The following is a 19786-nucleotide window of genomic DNA, read 5'->3' as shown; positions in this document are numbered from 1 at the left end:
CACCCTCTGCAGGAGAAGAACAGAGTCTTAACTGCTGGACTGTTAGGTAAGTTCCTCAGCTTGCCTGCTTTTAAAACCCACACTATTCCAGGGTTTACAGTAAGAACTTCAGTCCTAAAGTTCTATAGCTTATATTTATGAGATTCCCCTAGGAGTTGGACAGCCTTCACTCTTCTAAGTTCAAATTTTGGCTTCAGATTTGACCTCAGGGACTACAGCTCTCTTGCACTGCTAAGTTTCATCAGCTCCACCAGCTTCTCTGGCTTCCCTTCAGCTGGATTATATCTGAAAATCACTTGCTTCACTGATATTTTTTGCCTGGTATATAGACTCACATCTGTGAATTGGCTTGGGATGACATGAGAGAAATTTCTCCTGTGCTCCTGTCAGAATTTGAAAGTGGCAGGACCAAGGCAGCTTTCAACTTCATCTGAGTTAGTCAGTTTTCTCTCCCTTGTGATATTTGTAAATAGAAAACCTTAACATGTACACTTTATGGAATTCACCTATAGAATTATTGATTTCCCTGTGAGTAGTGGTCACCTGACCAAAGATGACTTCTTATATCACAGTGAGACTAGAGTCAAAAGATGAGCTTTATGCCACAAAAACCCAGACCTCTACGATTTCTCTAAAATTTTCCTTCATTCCCACCTGGGACTTGCAGTTTCTGTTTTATTTTCCTTCTCCAGCCTTCTGCACCTGGCTTTCTCAAGCACTTTATCTTAAGTTCTCCCATCATCGGTTCCTTGGGCTACAGTCTGAGTTTCATACACTAAGAACTTTATGGGTGTCTCTCTCATTTGAAGCTCTTAGCATCTACTAAATAAATCCTATCTATGCTTTTTAGAGTTAAGCACAAACTGGTTATGTGATCTGCATTAATCTGGGGAACTTAAAGCAAGAGCCTGAACATCCCCATTCTGGGGAGGAGTAGGGAAAAGCATAACATAGTTGATAAACTTTAGTAACTTGACATCCTCCTCCTTCTTTGAGACTCTAAATACATGTGCTAAAAATAGTTCACCTTTCTGCTATTATTAAGCACCTTGCTGCTGCTGCTAAGTCGCTTCAGTCGTATCCGACTATGTGCGACCCCATAGACGGCAGCCCACCAGGCTCCCCCATCCCTGGGATTCTCCAGGCAAGAACACTGGAGTGCATTGCCATTGCCTTCTCCGATTAAGCACCTTAGTCATCAACAATATTCTGGTCATCAACAAAATTCATGGTTAAAGGAGACCAGGAAGAGCAGGATCCGGTGAAGATTATAAGGAGAATATTAAGGTATGCAAAGTCTGTCTTCCATGAATACAAACCACATGTCCTGCATCCCTTCTCTCATTTTCCCCTTCTGTCCTTTTCAAGGTATGCTTGGGATACCCATATTCCATATACTCTGAGTTTCTTGTATTTCCAATAATTGTTACCCAGACCATTTCTGCCTTCCAACACTATACTTGTCTCTCATTCTATTTTTATTAACCTGTCCATCGAGTCATTAATGTAATTAGTGGATATTTTGTGTGTGATTACACTTAGTAGCCTGGAGACGGAAGTGGCAGCCCACTCCAGTGTTCTTGCCTGGAGAATTCCATGGACAGAGGAGCTTGGTGGGCTGCCGTCTATGGGGTCGCAAAGAGTCAGACACAACTGAGCAACTTTCACATATACTTAGTAGATAAATCTGGAGACTGTTTTCTTAGAATATCTTTTTGGGAATGATGTAAAATAATTGGATATAAATGAATTAATAATTTATTATGGCATTTATGTTCTTTTGCTTTCGGAATTTGTTGAATTTTAAATTCAGGCAAATGTTAATTTAAGCAAAATGAATTCACAGTAGTGTAAACACAAGTTAAAAACAATAGGGTAGAAAGTGATAATAATTTTTTATTATTCTTCAGTGATCCAGAAATGCAATACCTTGCTCTTCTTCTCTTGAAGATAATATCTGACATGAACATTTATAAAATATTAAGACCTGACCTATTTTAAGAAGTGCTCACATACAGTTACCCAGCAAATTGGTAAATAGCACATTACTATTAGGAGGATCACCTTGAGCTTTATGTTCTTATCTTCCCCTCTTCTCTATGTAAGCATCAAAACTTCTCTCTACCTTTTTCTGAATTTCAAAATAAGCATTCAACTTTAATGTGAATTGAAGCCACTGTGTTCCTTTTCAAGGTAAGTGATAAGAATTTGAAATTAGTGTATAACCTTCACTGCAAGGTTGAAATGAAGTTCTGTCTTTGCTTGCTCACAGTCAGAGGATCTATGCTGGAAGTCAGAGGGAGAAAATCATAGAATCTAACAACTTGGGCTTCCACCTACCTTGCTGATGGGCTTTGTGAGATGTTAACAGAGGACAGAGGTTTTCAAATATCAGATCTCTCACGGTTTCTCCAAAGTCCTTTGGGTATCCTAGAGTTTTCTCCGGCTGAGTGCTGGAAACAAAACTTGGATAGTAACTAGGTCTCCACTGAGAGTAAATATGGGAAAACTGGAGAATAAATATGGAGCAAATGTGGCCAAACTGTGTCTGACCAAAATTAGACAGTAAATTACAAACTTTGAGAAATTTTCCAGTTAAAGTGAATGGACTGGATTGACTACTTTGCTATTGAAGAACACAAAGAATTGTTTATTTCTATAAGATTTTACAAACTCAAAGACAGGAAAAATTGACTTTTCCATTTGGTTATCATTCCATTATTCATATTTACTGAAGAGTAAATATTAATTTAGGTCACCATATTGGACTACAACTTACTCACCAGATAGAATCAAGAGGTAATTTCAATATGGGTTCTGATAAGGGGTGAAAGTATAAGAACTTGTCTAAACAGAAATAGGAAAATAAAGGAAAGTTAGGGAAAGCAGGGCATTGGCTAGCCCAGCAAGAATTGAATCTATTCTGGTAAGTTCTTTGGGCAAGAACAACTGAGACATTGGTGAGATTATTCCCCAGGTGAAAGCTTGGGGAATTCATAGTTGATTCCCAGTTCTAGTTGACAGATCAAGATTTCAGCAAGGAGTTATCATACCAGGAAAGAGCACTCATGGCAGAATAGAGTCTGAGATTTCACGTTGGCTACAAAAAAAATTAACCAGTGCAAGAACTCAACGCTGGGTTCTGGAAAAATGTAACTGGAAAAACAGGACAAATAAGTGTATTTACACAACAATTCAACAAAGGTTAAGCAAGGTCTTTTTGCCCAATCTATTGTAAGTAAGCCTGAAGTGAAGTCACTCAGTCGTGCCCGACTCTTTGCGACCCCATGGACAGTGGCCTGCACCAAGCTCCTCCGTCCATGGGATTTTCCAGGCAGGAGTACTGGAGTGGGCTGCCATTTACAAAAAAAAAAATCTATAATACTTTGAAGAATTAGATAAATGACAGAATTGATGAAGTAATATATAACTGAATGAAACAGATGAATACATTGCTGAATTGACAGGATGGAAAATGGAGTGGACAAATGAAATATTAAGTGACTAAACAAGTTAGTAACTGATCAATAAATTATCTGATGGATAGATGAATAATTGTCATATTTTTAAGCAACCTTCTGAATGTGGCCCAAAATGAGCTAGTAGGTACTCCTCGGAGGGAATGAATCTTTAGGTGCCAGTTAGTACAATAGAAAGTAAGTTCTCTGCAGTCACAAAACCCCACAGAGCCTTCCTTTTCTTTACAACTTCCCAGTCATTCTCAAGTTGTTTATTTCTGAAACCAGAAATCAAACAGATATGGGGTAGGGCAGGGAGGAGGAGGGTATTCCTCAAACAAACCACACACAATATGTTCTAAACTAGTTTCATTATTTCTATATTCAACAAATATTGAGGACCCATCATATGCCTCTCATTCTGCTGTAGTTCCAGATTTAAGATAATAAAGATGATTGAATATCAAATCTGTTCTCGATAAGCAAGCAATATGCTTGGAGAAAAAGGAAATAGTATTCACACATTCTGCTGAAAACCAGAGCAATAGATATCCAAATGAAAGTTGAAAGAGTTTACAGAATAAGGAGTAAAAGAGAACAGAGAGTGGAGATAAGTAAACAGGTTTAAGAAAATGGATATCGGCTAGTCAGAACATAAAAATCAGAGATAATGATAGCTTCATAGACCTGGGATGAATGTAAATCTTACCCACTCACTTACTCTCTCAATAGCAGCAAGTTACTGCAACAGTTTCAGATTGAAGGTCCCTCTTCTAACATTTGAGATAATTCAGCACTTATAGTTTTGTTGTGATCTTCCAGTAGAGGGAAAGTTAATGTTTGATAACACCTAGACATAACTGACAGCAAAAAAAAAAAAAGGACAGGTATCATTCTTTTCTATAATCTGTGCAGGAAGAGAAGGAAGACATATATAATGGAGGAGGTAGAAATTATAGTGAATATTCAAGAGCAGTGGGATTTCAAGAGAAAAAATTTCAACAGACTATCAGTTGAAGGCAGAGAATAGAAGAGTAATGAGGTCCCCAAAACAAATAGGATCTGACAGCTGGTGCCCTGATTCTGCAACTGGGGGCGCACCAGAACCACCCAGGTTTACTGGATTTGACCAGTAGTGCTACAGAATAGGGCTTCCCTGGTGGCTCCGATGTTAAAGCATCTGCCTGCAATGTGGGAGACCAGGGCTCGATCCCTGAGTTGGGAAGATCCCCTGGAGAAGGAAATGGCACCCCACTCCAGTACTCTTGCCTGGAAAATCCCATGGACGGAGGAGCCTGGTAGGCTACAGTCCATGGAGTCGCAAAAAGTCAGACACAACTGAGCGACTTCACTTCACTTCAGGTTACAGAATAAAAGCAAGGGATGGTAGGGAATTTCCTAGTGGTCCAGTGGTTAGGACTCTGCGTTTTCACTGCAGAGGGTGTGGGTTCAATCCCTGGTCAAGGAACTAAGATCCTGCAAGCCATGCAGCACAGCTGGAAAACAAAAAAATAATCACAAGGAATAGTTCAAGATGAAACCAGTTAGTCATAGACTAGACTGAAAAATTAAATAAAGTTCTCCAGAGCTATTTTGGTAGAGGAGCCACAAAGGGAAAGGGCATAGACAGATGGACTGGCTCATGGTTCCAGGAGTTAAACAGCTGGCAATCGAGTCAAAGAAGAATTTGGGGAAAGGAGAAAGACTTTTTTTTAACTCCTTGTAAAAGATGAGCAGGCTGAAGAGAGACATCTGTGTGCATGGAATGAAATAAGAACTCTGAGATGGCATGAAGAGGAGGCGAATACTTCACACTCCTTTCTGCTTTCATTCCAGTGGAACACCTTCTCTCCTGGCTTCAGGAAACCATAGCACCATTACAGAATTCATCCTCCTTGGACTATCTGCCGACCCCCGCATCCAGGTTATGTTCTTTGTACTTTTCCTGTGGATTCACCTCCTAACCCTGATAGGGAATCTGATGATGATGGCTGTCATCGGGAGGGAATCTCACCTCCATTCACCCATGTACTTCTTCCTCAGTCACCTCTCTTTCCTGGATCTTTGTTTAACTTCATTCACTGTGCCCAAGATGCTGGAAAATCTCCCGTCTCACAGAAATCAGTATCAGTAGAAGGTTGCCTTTCCCAGGCTTTTTCTGTGTTTTCCATTGCAGGGACAGAAGCCTTCATGCTCTCTGCCACGGCTTATGACCACTACGCTGCCATCTGTCACCCTTTGCTCTATGGCCAGCTGATGAGTAAACAGCCATGTGGGGGTCTAGTGTGGCTCTCCTGGGGACTGGGCTTTCTGGATGCTCTCATTAACACCCTCATGACTTTGAGCTTGGACTTCTGTGGGGCACATGTCATGCCTCACTTCAGCTGTGAGCTGCCATCTCTGTTCTCTCTCTCTTGCTCTGATATCTCCATCAGCTTTTCAGTCCTGGGGTTCTCCACCATTGTGCATGCTTCTGGAACTTTACTCCTGGTCTTCTTCTCAAAAGCCCGCATTGTCTCCACCATCCTGAACATCAGCTCCACTGCAGGCAGAAGTAAGGCCTTCTCTACCTGTTCTTCCCACCTCACCACAGGGAGCTTCTTCTATGGATCTGCTTTTCTTCGCTATCTCGTGCCAACCTTAAGTTCCCTGCTGGAGTTGATTTTTTGCCTGCAGTACAGTGTGGTCACTCCCCTAGTGAATCCCCTTGTCTACAGCCTGAAGAACAAGGAAGTAAAAGAAGCTCTGAAAAGAACGCAGCAAAAAGGTTTACAGCATTTCAGAGAGCAGAGAACAGGTAGGAATGACTGGGAAATGCAAAAGCATCTCATCAGATGTTTGAATAACAAGTTGAGGAAAACTTTTCTTAGTTCATAACAGATGTGACAAAATAACTCACAAGAACCTGTTTCATTTGAAATTATTGAGAAAATCCAATAGCTCCTTGTTTTGTTCAATCAGTTTGCTCAGGGACAAAGCAATGCATCAGTTAATCATTTCAATCCAGGAGACTGAGATAATTTGGTACAGATTAATTCTTTTTTAAAATTTATGAAACATCCCCATTGAGATTTGCACTGAGAAAATTGTCTAGAACCTGAATTCTTATCTGAATCTGAGATTTATAGGGGGAGTTTTGCTAGAAATAAAAGAGGCAAGGTCACTGATAATAAAGAGTCATAGACAGGGCTGGGATTGAGCTTGAATTGGAGAGGGATTTGGAGAAAATATAGAAGCCAGGAATTACTGAGAAAGGGAGTATGCTATTAAAGCAAGGCAGATGTTACTCATTCCCTGTACCTTTCCTGGCACCTTTGACTGGTGGCAAAAGGGAGGGGATCCACTCCGAGGGTGGCTCAGCCCTGCTGTCTCACTGGGGGCACCACTGTTAGGTGCTGTGGAAGGTGGCCGGCCATAAGCATGGAAAAGTGCTGCTGATGCTGGGAGTACTGAAGGGATACTACCTTTCCTCCATCAGAACCATATTAGCTGTCTCTTTTAGTTTCTGCCCATACTTCTCACTGGCTGAGGCTAATCAGAAGCCAGCAGTAATAGAAATGTCCTTGGGAAATGTCCTCTGTAGTGGTCTAGTCCTGGTAATATAAAACCAAGTATACAAGACAAGTGTGGGATTGAGAGCCAACAGAAAGCTCCCTAGTGTACCAAATAATCATGTAAATATGATCCCTTTCAGGCAAGAGAGAGAACATGCACAAGAGAGAATGAGAGGGAAGACAGGTTGACCAGATGAGAGAACATGAGCCAGAAAGGAGAATGGCAATAATAAGGGGAAATTAAAGAAAGAGAAGTCTTCGGTAAGGGTCAGAAGAATGAGGAAGAGGGACACTCATGAGAGACAGGATTTGGAAACTCAGGTCTACACATGCGCTGGCATGCTTACGTGGTCTGAGGGATTTACGGCACGAATAAACAAAGAGGACATTAAGGGAGGAAGGAATTCTTCCTCCTCTATGCTCAAGCAAAATATGGTCTGAAGGGTCAGTGGTTCTTTCTTCCAACCCTGGAATCCTAAGAAACTTTCAAGGAACCTTGAGGAGCTGGCTTGTTTTGGTGGCCTCCTCCTTTCTTTTTTGTTGCCCTACCATCCCATGATATCTCTGTTTCCACCTAGCCTCTCAAAAGACCTCACCAAGATTTGGGAAATGACCCAAATTCACATAAATCCTTTTTTATAAAGAAGATGTAGATTGAAAATTTTTGTTTCTAATCTAGAGAGACAGTCATCAGGGAAAAAAAACAAACCTGCATTTATAAAATTTCAAAGTTTCACATATGTTTCAGACTTTTCCTACAATTACGCCATATTGCATGCGTAGTTTTCCTATTTTATCTTTCATGATGATTTAAGGGATTTTTAAGTTTTACTTCTCAATTTACCTTTTAAAGGAATTATTTTAGGAAAGATTTATTACATGTTACATAGTTATAGGTTATTCACCAAAGTTTTATATTTTAAAGATTCTTATTTTTACTATTTCTCTTTTTTATACATTTTTATATAAGAAGAATTATGAAACAAGTTAGCACCTGCTAGTTTTTGTTCCCATTTCTCATCATAAGAATGAAAATATGAAATAGATGCTGTGAAATAGTTTCTATTTTATTCATCATTAAATATTTCCAAAAATATTTGAAGCCAGAGTTTTTTCTTTCCTTCTTTCTATCCATCTACCCTTCCTTTCTTCCTTATTTCCTGTTTTTCTTTTTTTCCCTTTCTTTAAAACCCCACATGATATCTAGACTTATGGTGAACAGTAGCTAGACTTATCATGGTGATCATTTTGAAATGTACAGAAATATCAACTCACTATGTTGTGTACCAGGAAATAATACAGTGTTGTAGGCCAATTATACTTCAAAAACAAACATACAAATGAACTCATAGAAAAAGAAATCAGATTTGTGGTTACCAGAAGTGGGGATAAGGAAAGGGGGAACTGGATGAAGGTAGTCAAAAGCACAAACTTCCAGTTAACAGATATGTGAGTAATAGAGATGTAATGTACACCATGGTTAATATAATTAACACTGTGGCACATTATGTATGAAAGTTGTTAGAATAAATCCTAAGAGTTCTCATCACAAGGAAAATATTTTTTCCATTTTCATTGTTGTATCTATATGAGATGATGGATGTTCACTAAACTTACTGTGGTAATCATTTCATGATGTATGTAAGTCAAATCATAATGCCGTACTCAAACTTATACAGTGCTGCAGGTCAATTATATCTCAATAAAACTGTAATTTTAAAAAAGAAACGAAGGAGAAAGAAAGAAGAGACAACACCAAAAAAGGAGAAAGAAATAAGAGCAAAAGCAAAGGACCTCGCCTCACAGAATTTAAGAAATAATAACCCTTTTTGGATGGTATGTAATGATTGGTTGACACACGTACATCTTTTACTTTATTTTGTTTATTTTACTATTAGTTTTCTTTTTATTAAAATGGTATTATAAACCCTTCAAGATCCCACAATTTACACAAATAATTAAACTATTGTGAATAACATGCATTTATCAATGACTTCTCCCCATCTCATTGCCAAATATTTCCCATGTCTTGTTTTAACATTACAAAATAAAGACCAATTTTTTTATATTAGTGTAATTTTGGCTTCCCTATTTTTAACTATTTACATATTAACCATTTCTTCTTGAAACTCAAATATCTTTGGGGGATTGTTTGCCTTCTCCCTCAAGTACACTCTACATTAAGCAGATACCAGTAAAGCAATTATTCTTCAATTAAAAATAAATAAATTAATTAAAATATATATATATATGCTATAATAAGTAAACAAAACAAAAAGCAGACACCAGACATTCACTCAAAAAGCAGACACTCATCTCAAAATATGTGAGACTGACAACATACTTCTTCACAGAGATTCTCCATATTCCCCTCCAGTCTCAGTACATTACATACATTCTCCTGGAGTCACAAGGAAACTCTCTTCAAAAGTACAGGATACACACAAGGGTCGGACCTCCACTTCCTGTGGTGTCTTCTAAAGCTATGTTCATATTCTTACCTCAAGAAATCTAAAAGCCTACCCCATGTTTCAATACCCATTCACCTCCAACTCAATAAGTAGCCACCATTCTTTTCTGTTGTTGGATGATTCATCTTGATAAATCAGAGATAATCTAAAACAGGGAATCTCCCCCACATATGTCTATCTCCCAGATAGGTGAAGGGTAAGAAAAGAGGATGAGAATGTAAAGAGAGGTAAAGTCACTAGAAACATGTAGTTGCTTTCTCTGCTTGGGCATCAATCATGGAAATAGATGATAGGTTTTTAAATCCATAACTTTTCTCATTCATATATCATTTTTGTCTTGTTTTTAGCAAAAGAAATAAGCAAATTAATATTTACTGAGCTGTTACTAAGAGTCAGGTATGATACATGAAATTTTATATACTTCATACCTACATGATAATCACTCCTCTACAATTTTGATAATTTCATTTTCTTGCAACTTAACAGTTTTATAAAAATATTTAATATTACTGTCTCTCTGATTATAAAACAATGCACTTTATTTCTGAAAAATATAAAAACATTTTAAAAGGATAAAAAATCAAAGTTACCCATAATCCTAAAGTGTTGTCTGTGGCTCCAAGAAGGCACAAAATAAAAATACTTTCCTCCTTGGCTACATATGGAAATATTTGCAGATATGTATGCAAATACCACTTACTACACAAATGATTTTTTTTATTGCTGTTCTGTCAACTCAAAGGGCCTGAAAGTAACAACACATCACATAGTTAGCAAGGAGCATGACTCAGTACCCAGTGCTTGTTTCTAATACCTTTCCACACTGGCAGCCCACTCCAGTGTTCTTGCCTGGAGAATTCCATGGACAGAGGAGCCTGGCAGGCTACGGTCTATGGGGTCACAAGAGTCGGACACGACTGAGCGACTACACACACACAGCACCCTACAATAAAAGGAAACAGAGCTACATGAGAACTGACTGATTCCAAGCCTGGGGCAGAGAAATTACAATATGAACCTGAAGCATCTTGTGTGACAGAAAGTAAGGAAGTACTTTTTTCAAAGCTGATAATAATGGAGTTACATAAGAGAGACACAGAAGCCAAAATTATTTATAATTGCCAAGATATGAAAGCAACATAAACATCCAACAACAGATGAATGGATAAAGAAGATGTAGTGTATATATATATATATATATATATATATATATATATATATATATGCAATGGAATACTACTCTACCATAAAAAAGAATGGAATTTTGCCATTTGCAGCAACACAGATGGACTTGGAGGGCATTATGCTAAGCTAAATAGATCAGACAGACATTTACATGTGGAATCTAAAAAATACTAGTGAATACAACAAAAAAGAAGCAGACTCACAGATATAGAGAACAAACCTGCAGTTACCAATTCAGAGGAGGGGAGAGGCAGTGAGGAGTTGGGGTGGGAGAACACAAACCACTGAGTGTAAGATACGCTCAAGGATGTACGGTACAACACAAGGAATGTAGCTTATATTTTGTAATAACTATAAATGGAAAGTAAACTTTAACACTGTATAAAATTTAGAAAAAAAATTTAAAGAAAATCTATTGCCTTTCCCACACTAAAAATGAACTATCACAAAGAGAGATTAAAAAACAATTCCATCAAAAGATTATAATACTCACAGTAAATCTCACTGAGAGGTAAAAGACTTATACTCTCAAAACTATAAGATATTGATGAAATAAATTGAAGATGACACAAATGAAAAGATGTGTCCATGCACTGTAAGAATTAATATTGTTAAGATGAGTATAATAATCAAGCAATGTACAGATTCAGCACAATCCCTATCAAATACCAATGGCACTTTTCTGGAACTAGAACAAATAATTCTAAAATTTGTATGGAGATACAAAATACCCCAAAATCAAAGCAATATAATGAGAGATAAAAACAAAGCTGGATGTATTACACTTCCTGATTTCAGCCTGTACTATAAAGCTACATTAATCAAAACAGAACAGTATTGGCATAAAAATAGATACATGTATCAATAGAACAGAATTGCTGTTGTTCAGTCACTAAGTCATGTCTGACTCTTTGTGAACCCATGCACTGCATCATGCCAAGCTTCCCTGAACAGAATAGATAACCTAGAAATGGTGCTTTCCTGGTCAGATAAATGGAAACCCACTCCAGTATTCTTGCCTGGGAAATTTCATGGACAAAGGAGCCTGACAGGCTACAGTTCAGGGGGTCACAAGAGTTGCACATGATTTAGCAACTAAACCAACTAAGCAAAGCTACCAAAAGGAGGCAAAAACATACATGGTGGAAGGAAACCTCTTCAATAAATAGTGTTGAAAAAACTGGACAGTTCAGTTCAGTTGCTCTGAACTGAACCCCATGAACTGCAGCACGCCGGGCCTTGCTGTCCATCACCAACTCCCGGAGTCCACCCAAACCCATATCCATTGAGTCAGTGATGCCATCCAACCATCTCATCCTCTATCGTCCCCTTCTCCTCCTGCCCTCAATCTTTCACAGCATCAGGGTCTTTTCAAATGAGTCAGCTCTTCACATCAGGTGGCCAAAGTACTAGAGTTTCAGCTTCAGCATCAGTCCTTCCAATGAACACCCAGGACTATTATCCTTTAAGATGGACTCGTTGGATCTCCTTGCAGTCCAAGGGACTCTCAAGAGTCTTCTCCAACCACCACAGTTCAAAAGTATCAATTCTTCAGCACTCAGCTTTCTTTATAGTCCAACTCTCACATTCATACATGACCACTGGAAAAACCACAGCCTTGACTAGATGGACCTTTGTTGACAAAGTAATGTCTCTGCTTTTTAATATGCTGTCTAGGTTGGTCATAACTTTCCTTCCAAGAAGTAAGCATCTTTTAATTTCATGGCTGCAACAACCATCTGTGGTGACTTTGGAGCCCCAAAAAGTACAGTCAGCAACTGTTTCCACTGTTTCCCCATCTATTTTCCATGAAGTGATGGAACCAGATGCCATAATCTTAGTTTTCTGAATGTTGAGCTTTAAGCCACCTTTTTCACTCTCTTCTTTCACTTGTATGCAAAAGAGTCAAACTCGAATACTTCTTCATATAATACACAAAACAAACTCAAAATGAGTTAAAAACTAAAATGTAAGACCCAAAACCATAAAACTCCCAGGAAAAAATATAGACAGCTAGGCAGTAGATACTTTGATATCAGTCTAAACAATATTTTTTTGATCCATATCCTCAGGCAAGATTTAAAAGCAAAAATAAACAAATGAGACTATATCAAACTAAAAAAAGCTTTTGAACAGCAAAAGTATCATCAACAAAACAGCCTAGTGAATGAGAGAAAAGTGAAAGTAAGTCACTCAGTCATGTCCAACTCTTTGCAACTCTTATACATGGACTGTATAAGTCCATGGAGTTCTCCAGGCCAGAATACTGGAGTGGGTAGCCTTTCCCTTCTCCAGGGGTCTTCCCAACCCAGGGATCAAACCCAGGTCTCCCACACTGTGGGCAGATTCTTTACCAGCTGAGCCACAAGGGAATGTGAGAGAAGATATTTGCAAATGATAGCTCTGATAAGGAGCTGATACCTAAAATATACAAAGAACTCATACAAGTCAACTTCAAAATATAAACACTCTCATTATAAAATGGGCTGAGGACCTGAATGGAAATTTTTCCAGAGAACACATACAGATGGCCAAGAGATAAATGAGAACATGTTCAACATCACTAATCACCAGGGAAATGCAAACCAAAACCACAATGAGATATCACTTCACACCTATCAAAATAACTATTATCAAAACGCAACAAATATTAAGCACTAGCAATAACATGGAGATAAAGGGAACTCTCATGCACTGTTAGTGGGAATATAAATTGGTATAGCCACTGTGGAAAACAGTATAAAGATTCCTCCAAAGTTAAAAATAAGAATACCATATAATTCAGCAATTCCACTTCTGGGTATTTTTCTGAAGAAATCAAAAACACTAATTCAAAAAGATATATGCACCCTTATGTTCACTGCAGCACTATTTATAACAGCCAAGATATGGAAGCAACCTAAATGTCTATGTATAGATACATGGATAAAGAAGATAAATAGATTCCACTTAAATTGGAATATTGTGTGTGTGTAATTAAAGGAACTCATGAAAGAATTTGAGGAAGATGCAAATAAATGATCAGACATCCCATGTTCATGGATTAGAAAAAACTAATATAGCTAAATGTCCATACTACCCAAAGACATCTATACTTTTGGTCTCTATCCAAATTCCAAAGGCATCTTTCAAAAGAATAGACTTCTTATGGTAAAATTAATATGGAACTATAAAAGATCCTAAGTAGTCAAAGCAATCATGAGAAAGAAAAATAGTTGACAGCATCACATTTCCTGATTTCAAGCTATAGTACACAGTTATAGTAATCAAAAGAGTATCATATTGGCATAAAGATAGACACATAGACCAATGGAACAGAATGAAGAGTCAAGAAATAAATTCATACATACAGAGCCAGTTAATCTTTTACAAGGGCCCCAAGAAAACACAATAGGGAAAAGACAGTCTCTTTAATAAATGGTGCTAGAAAAACTAGATATCAAAATCACTGGACCCCTGTCTTACACCACTCACAAAACCTAACTCAAAAGTGGATTATGGACTTCAGTTCTTTTATTTGGTCTTGGCAATGATTTTTGAGTATGACATCAAAAACACAAACAATATAAGCAAAAATAAACAAATGTGACTACATCAAACTTCAAAGCTTCTGCATGTCAAAGAAAACAACAAAAAAGAAAAGGAAACCCTCAGAATTGAAGAATATATCTGAAAAACATATGGCTGATATTCAAAATATGTAAGTCACTTATCCAGCTCAATAACTAAATATATAATAATAATAATCCAATTCTTAAAGTGGGCAAAGTACCTGAGCAGACATCTTTCCAAAGAAGATCTCCAAATAGCCAACCAGGACATGAAAAGATATTCAACATCACTAATCATCAGGAAAATGCAAATCAAAATCATGAGAGATACAAGCCTTCACCTATATGATTAATTAGCTCTGGGGATCTGATACACAGCATGGTAACTATAGTTAGTACTTGAAAATGCTGAGAGTAGACCTTAAGCATTTTCACCACACATATACACAAATGCAAAAAAAGGATAACTATGTGAAGTAATGGATGTGCAATTAACCTGATTGTGGTAACCATTTCACAAAGCATTCATATGTCAAATCACATTATATATTTTAAATATATAAAACTTTTAAAATTATCATTCAGTAAAGCTGAAAAGGAAGGGAGAGAGGGAGGGAAGGATGGAGGAAGGGAGGAAAAGAAAAACCACCAAACACACAAGGGTTCTCACCCAAGAATTTCCAAAAAAATTCAAAGTCAAGACAAAAGGCCAATATCTGAGGGAATCTCCTGTGGTTCTTACAAAGTGTAACTTCGCTAATTAATTCACATAATTTGGGCCTCAGGCTCTAACTCTAGGGAATAAAGGGCATTGGTCCAACTTTCTCTTCGTTCTCCAGCTCAGTCCACTAATAAACTAACTGCTTGAGCTGTACCTGCTTTTCTGAGAGGTTAAAGCTGAGATTCACTCTCTTGCCTGTTAGGTAGGTCAACAATATTTATAATCACAGAGGAAACTAAATGAAATACCCTGTAGCTGGGCCTGAGACCATCTGAGAGTGATCTCTCACCAAATTCTACTTACTGAGGACTCGAGAATCTTTTCACTGTGGCCAATGGAGAAGCTGAGGACAAAGACTTCAGGATTGTCCAGATCTAGAATATTCTGTCTTCCTGTCCTCACTGTGACTCTCAACTGGAAAAATAAGAGTTGTTGTTTTCCTCGATTTATTTTTACGAAAGTATTGGTTCTTACAACCCCAGTTAAGTTCTACTACCAGGAAATGGCAATGTTATGAAACATCTTTTGTGCCAGGACAGTACAGGAGTGGGGTAATATTTTCTATGAGTTTTCTGAAAGTGTTCCCCAAATGTGTTCCAGGCACTTTACAGTTTTATTAACATCTCTTTGACAGACCTTCTCTGTCTGTCCTTTACACATTCTCACTTTACTTTCCACATAATAGAGAGTAAACCTTTGCATTTCAAAACTCCCTAAACTGTATATTTCTTCTTATGTTCTAGTGGGCTTTTGTTCTCAAGTTCTCTGACTAGATGATGAGGAGGTCTATATTTACTCAGCAAACAATATTAATCATTGGGAAAGAGGACTCCTTGAATTTTGACAGAAAATACTTGTACCCTAAAGTATGCCTCCGTTTCCCATGTCCTTAATTCTATAATGTGCACAGAATTCATTTTTCTGTTATTATTACCCATTCCCAATCTAATCTCTCATTCCTGCTAAACTAACTGAAGAACAGCAGGAGACCTATTTATAAGAATTCATTCTGGTCACCAGGTTCCTCCTATAAGAACTAAACCATTTCAGCTTCCTCTCCTCACTTGCTGTCCATTAATTCATTTAGTATCTCAGCATTTTCTGAATAAGTATACCAAGACAACTATCAGACATCTATTGAACTGTCTCATAGTCTGATTATTGAGCCTTAACTACTTGTCACAATGGAAAGCACTGATGGTCTCATTAGACCTAAAGTTTTGATACTTGACAACTGTCTCAATGTGCTAGCCTTTCCAAAATTGCTTGATTTTACTTTAGACACATATGTACTCCATTAAAAGCAATCTCTGATGTTGAAACTTCGTAGAAAGGAAGATGGTGATTTTTTATGATGATACTTGAATTCAGGTCTATTATTTCACTTTATACAGTCTTGTAGCTCAGCTGGTAAAGAATCTGCCTGCAATACAGGAGACCCCGGTTCCATTCCTTGGTCAGGAAGATTCCCTGGAGAAGAGATAGGCTACCCACTCCAGTATTCTTGGGCTTCTCTGGTGGCTCAACTGGTAGAGAATCTGCCCACAATGCCAGAGACTTGGGTTCAATCCCTGAGTTGGGAAGATCCCTTGGAGAAGGGAACAGCTACCCACTCCAGTATTCTGGACTGGAGAACTTCATGGACTCTATATCCATGGGGTTGCAAAGAGTTGGACACAACTGAGAGACTTTCACTTTCATTTCACTTTCCTTAAGATGGTTTCTGGGGGAAAAGAAAAGTATGGGTGATGTATTTCTGTTTTCATTTTGAGTGTTCAAGGAAAATTGGTAAGGTAAACAGTTTGGGGGGATCCCTTGGGCTTCTCTTTTCTAGCTCTGCCTCCTCAGGAATTATCTTATGACCTCCCTACTCTCACACCCATTTTTAGATCTGGAACTACTCACTCAAACTTTGGGCTGAATTGAATTCACTGTGTTTCTTCTTGGAGGTAAGTGAGAAGATCTTGATATCAATAATTTGCCATTTCTTTAAAAATTAACATGTAGATGTTGTCCTTCCTTAAAAGAAGGTTAGTAAAGAGTTTTGTGCGTCGGGCCTGGAGTGAGATGGGGTCATGAATTTACATAATGTAGCTGTCTCACTGATAAACTGTGGTACTTCCATTTTAGGATAGAAGTTCTCAGGTTTGGGATCCATAATCTAAACTTATCTAAAATTCTCTGAAGATTCTAGAGTGCTCTCAAGCTAGGACTTGGTCCTTATGGTCAGATCTATATTACAGAGTAAATAGGGAAGAATTGGACCAGCTTCTACGATGAATTTTTATACTTAATCCCAAATTCTTAAATTTTCACATTCTTGAAAAGGATGACTTTTGTTCACTGTATTATTTTGTTTGCACAAAATCCAGAGGAGTTCTTTATTTTCAAAAGTATTTTTACAGACTCAGATAAAACTGACTTTTACAGGTTCTTCATTGATGAATTGTCATTATTTTGAGTCAACTCCTTGGACAACAGATCACACACTGGACAAAACTCATAGGTGATTCAGATATATATATATTCTAAATAAGGGCCCAGAGTTTGGGAGTTATATGAGTCCTTGATAGGCACAGGGATAGGGTAGTGTGCAATAGCAAGTTCAAGGACTGGGAAATTTACCTTATCAGCAGGGTCATACCTTTTATTGCAAGTCACAAAAGATACCAAAATTAGATTTGTCTGGTAGACAACCAAAGCTGGAGATCCCAGGAATGATTCAGAGTTCAAGAGGTAGATTAGAGTTACTCTAATAGACAGCAAAGCAGGCATGAGAGACCCAGTAAAGACTGAATCTGAACATACAACTACATATCAGGGTTCTATCTGACGATGAGAAAAAAGGCTAGAAGGATTGATCACCTTGAATAATGGAGAATAGTCTCTCAGGGAGGTGCATTCATACAGCAATTTAACAAGATTTACAAAAAAAAACCAACAACAACAAAGAAAATGGTAATAGGATGGTATATATTGGCTAATACCTTAAATGTAAATAGATTAAATGCACCAAGCAAAAGACAAAGACAGATTGGGTGAATACAAAGACAAACATACATGCAGACTTGTCTTCAACTGCATGTATAACGCAGTACCTTAGAGTGAACAGACTCAAAACTACTTATTAAATAACTGATGAATGCAGGGCTTCCCTGATAGTTCAGTTGGTAAAGAATCCACCTTCAATGCAGGAAACCCTGGTTCAATTCCTGGGTTGGGAAGATCCACTGGAGAAGGGAACGGCTACCCACTTCAGTTCTGGCCTGGAGAATTCCATGGACTATATAGTCTATGGGGTTGCAAAGAGTTGGACAGGACTGAGCGACTTTCACTTTTGATGGATGGATGGATAGATAAATGGATGTTGCATGTTAAGCACAGTGTAATGTGATCCCTCTGAAGCAGGGATCTGTAGGTGCTGATTTCAGAAAGAGCTAAGCTCTCAGTCAGTCTATTATACAAAAGGAGATAAACAATCTACCTCCTCCCTTTCTCTCCTAATTTCAGGCTCCCTTAACTCCCTTAACTCATTTCACAGGTGAGAAAATTTAAGCCCCAATATTATCTAACTTGCCTAGATCCCCACACTGATTAGTTCTTTGAACTACAACTTGAACATCTGGGCTTGGAAATAATCACCGAGAGTTTTTGCTACATAATCTGTCCAGTTTTCTTAATTTTTGTCTTTAGTTAACAATAATTGATTGCAGGTTCATTACATTTTGATCTGTCTGTGTGTGACTATAGGCATAGAAACTAACAGCCCAATTCCTGCCCTGTCATTGTAGAAACTGCACTCTGATTGTAAAGACAAAAATGACACACATATCACTAAGTGATGAAGATTTTAATACAGATGATGGAAAAACTTACAGTGTGTTGATGAATTGTTATATATCAAAGGGAAACAGACAAGGTTTTAAGTCCCTGGACTAGGAGGTAAATTAGAATCTTGAATTTGCTTATTTATCTTTATTTTCCTCATTTGAAAAACTGGGGTTAATAATTATTTCCACAGAGGTTTAAGTGAGAAATGAGCAGGAACTGATCAAAGAAGAACTCATGGAACAAGTGCACCACAAAATATATCAGCTTGAACCAAGTCAGAGAAAAAAAGGAAGGTTCACAGGGTGATCAGAAACAAGCAAAGATATCTGACCTCAGCAGTGGGGCATCAAGAGAATCCATAGGTCATTAATGCTTTGAAATGCAACTAAAGAGTTTGGCCTGTTCTCTAAGTAAGTGGTATAGAAGAAAAGCCTTTAACAACCAAATGAAGCAGATTTAAATCCTTGCTGTTGAAAGAACTAATAAGTGTGCGGATCTAGACAGGTTAGATAATATTGGGGCTTAAATTTTCTCACCTGTGAAATGAGTTCAATGTCTTCTCTCACCATCCATCATATACACACAAACATAATACATACACACAAACACACACCCCACAGTAGAAAACATGGGAAAGTCATTTGTATAAGATAAACTGCTACCCAAACACAACATGCTATTAATACCATTAATCAGTTAATACATCAGTTTTAAATGGACAGTAAAGACCAGGTAATAAAGGTGACTGGAGATCTGCACCTCTCCTGGAGGTTTGTTGGAATCCCTAAAAGATGATGAGGAAAGCTGTGGAATACAAGGGCTCAGACGAAGAAGATGGTACAATATAGTCATAAACGCAGTTCTCTGGTAGGCCTGTAGAGTGGATGATATCCTCACATTTCATCCTATTGGGAAAAATCTTGTGGGGCAGGTTCAGAGCTCACAGATAGCCCAGCAGAAAGCCAGGGAAAACAACTCCATGGAACCACTGAAGGCAGATATGAGGGCTATGAAA

General features: G+C 38.0%; 1 protein-coding gene across 1 annotated transcript; it reads left to right on the top strand.

The window, feature by feature from the left end:
- Positions 1–5316: 5316 nt before the first annotated feature.
- LOC128048111 (olfactory receptor 8S1-like) lies at positions 5317–6335 on the top strand. Its single transcript, XM_052640553.1, is given in 2 exon segments — positions 5317–5569; positions 5572–6335. Coding segments are annotated over 2 exon segments (948 nt in total). The 5' UTR covers positions 5317–5385.
- The last annotated feature ends 13451 nt before the right edge of the window (positions 6336–19786 follow it).

This window comes from Budorcas taxicolor, chromosome 5 (genome assembly GCF_023091745.1).
Source record: "Budorcas taxicolor isolate Tak-1 chromosome 5, Takin1.1, whole genome shotgun sequence".
Lineage (NCBI taxonomy): Eukaryota > Metazoa > Chordata > Mammalia > Artiodactyla > Bovidae > Budorcas > Budorcas taxicolor.
The sequence above is the reverse complement of the archived record's forward strand: the minus strand, read 5'-3'. Positions and strand labels throughout refer to the sequence as shown.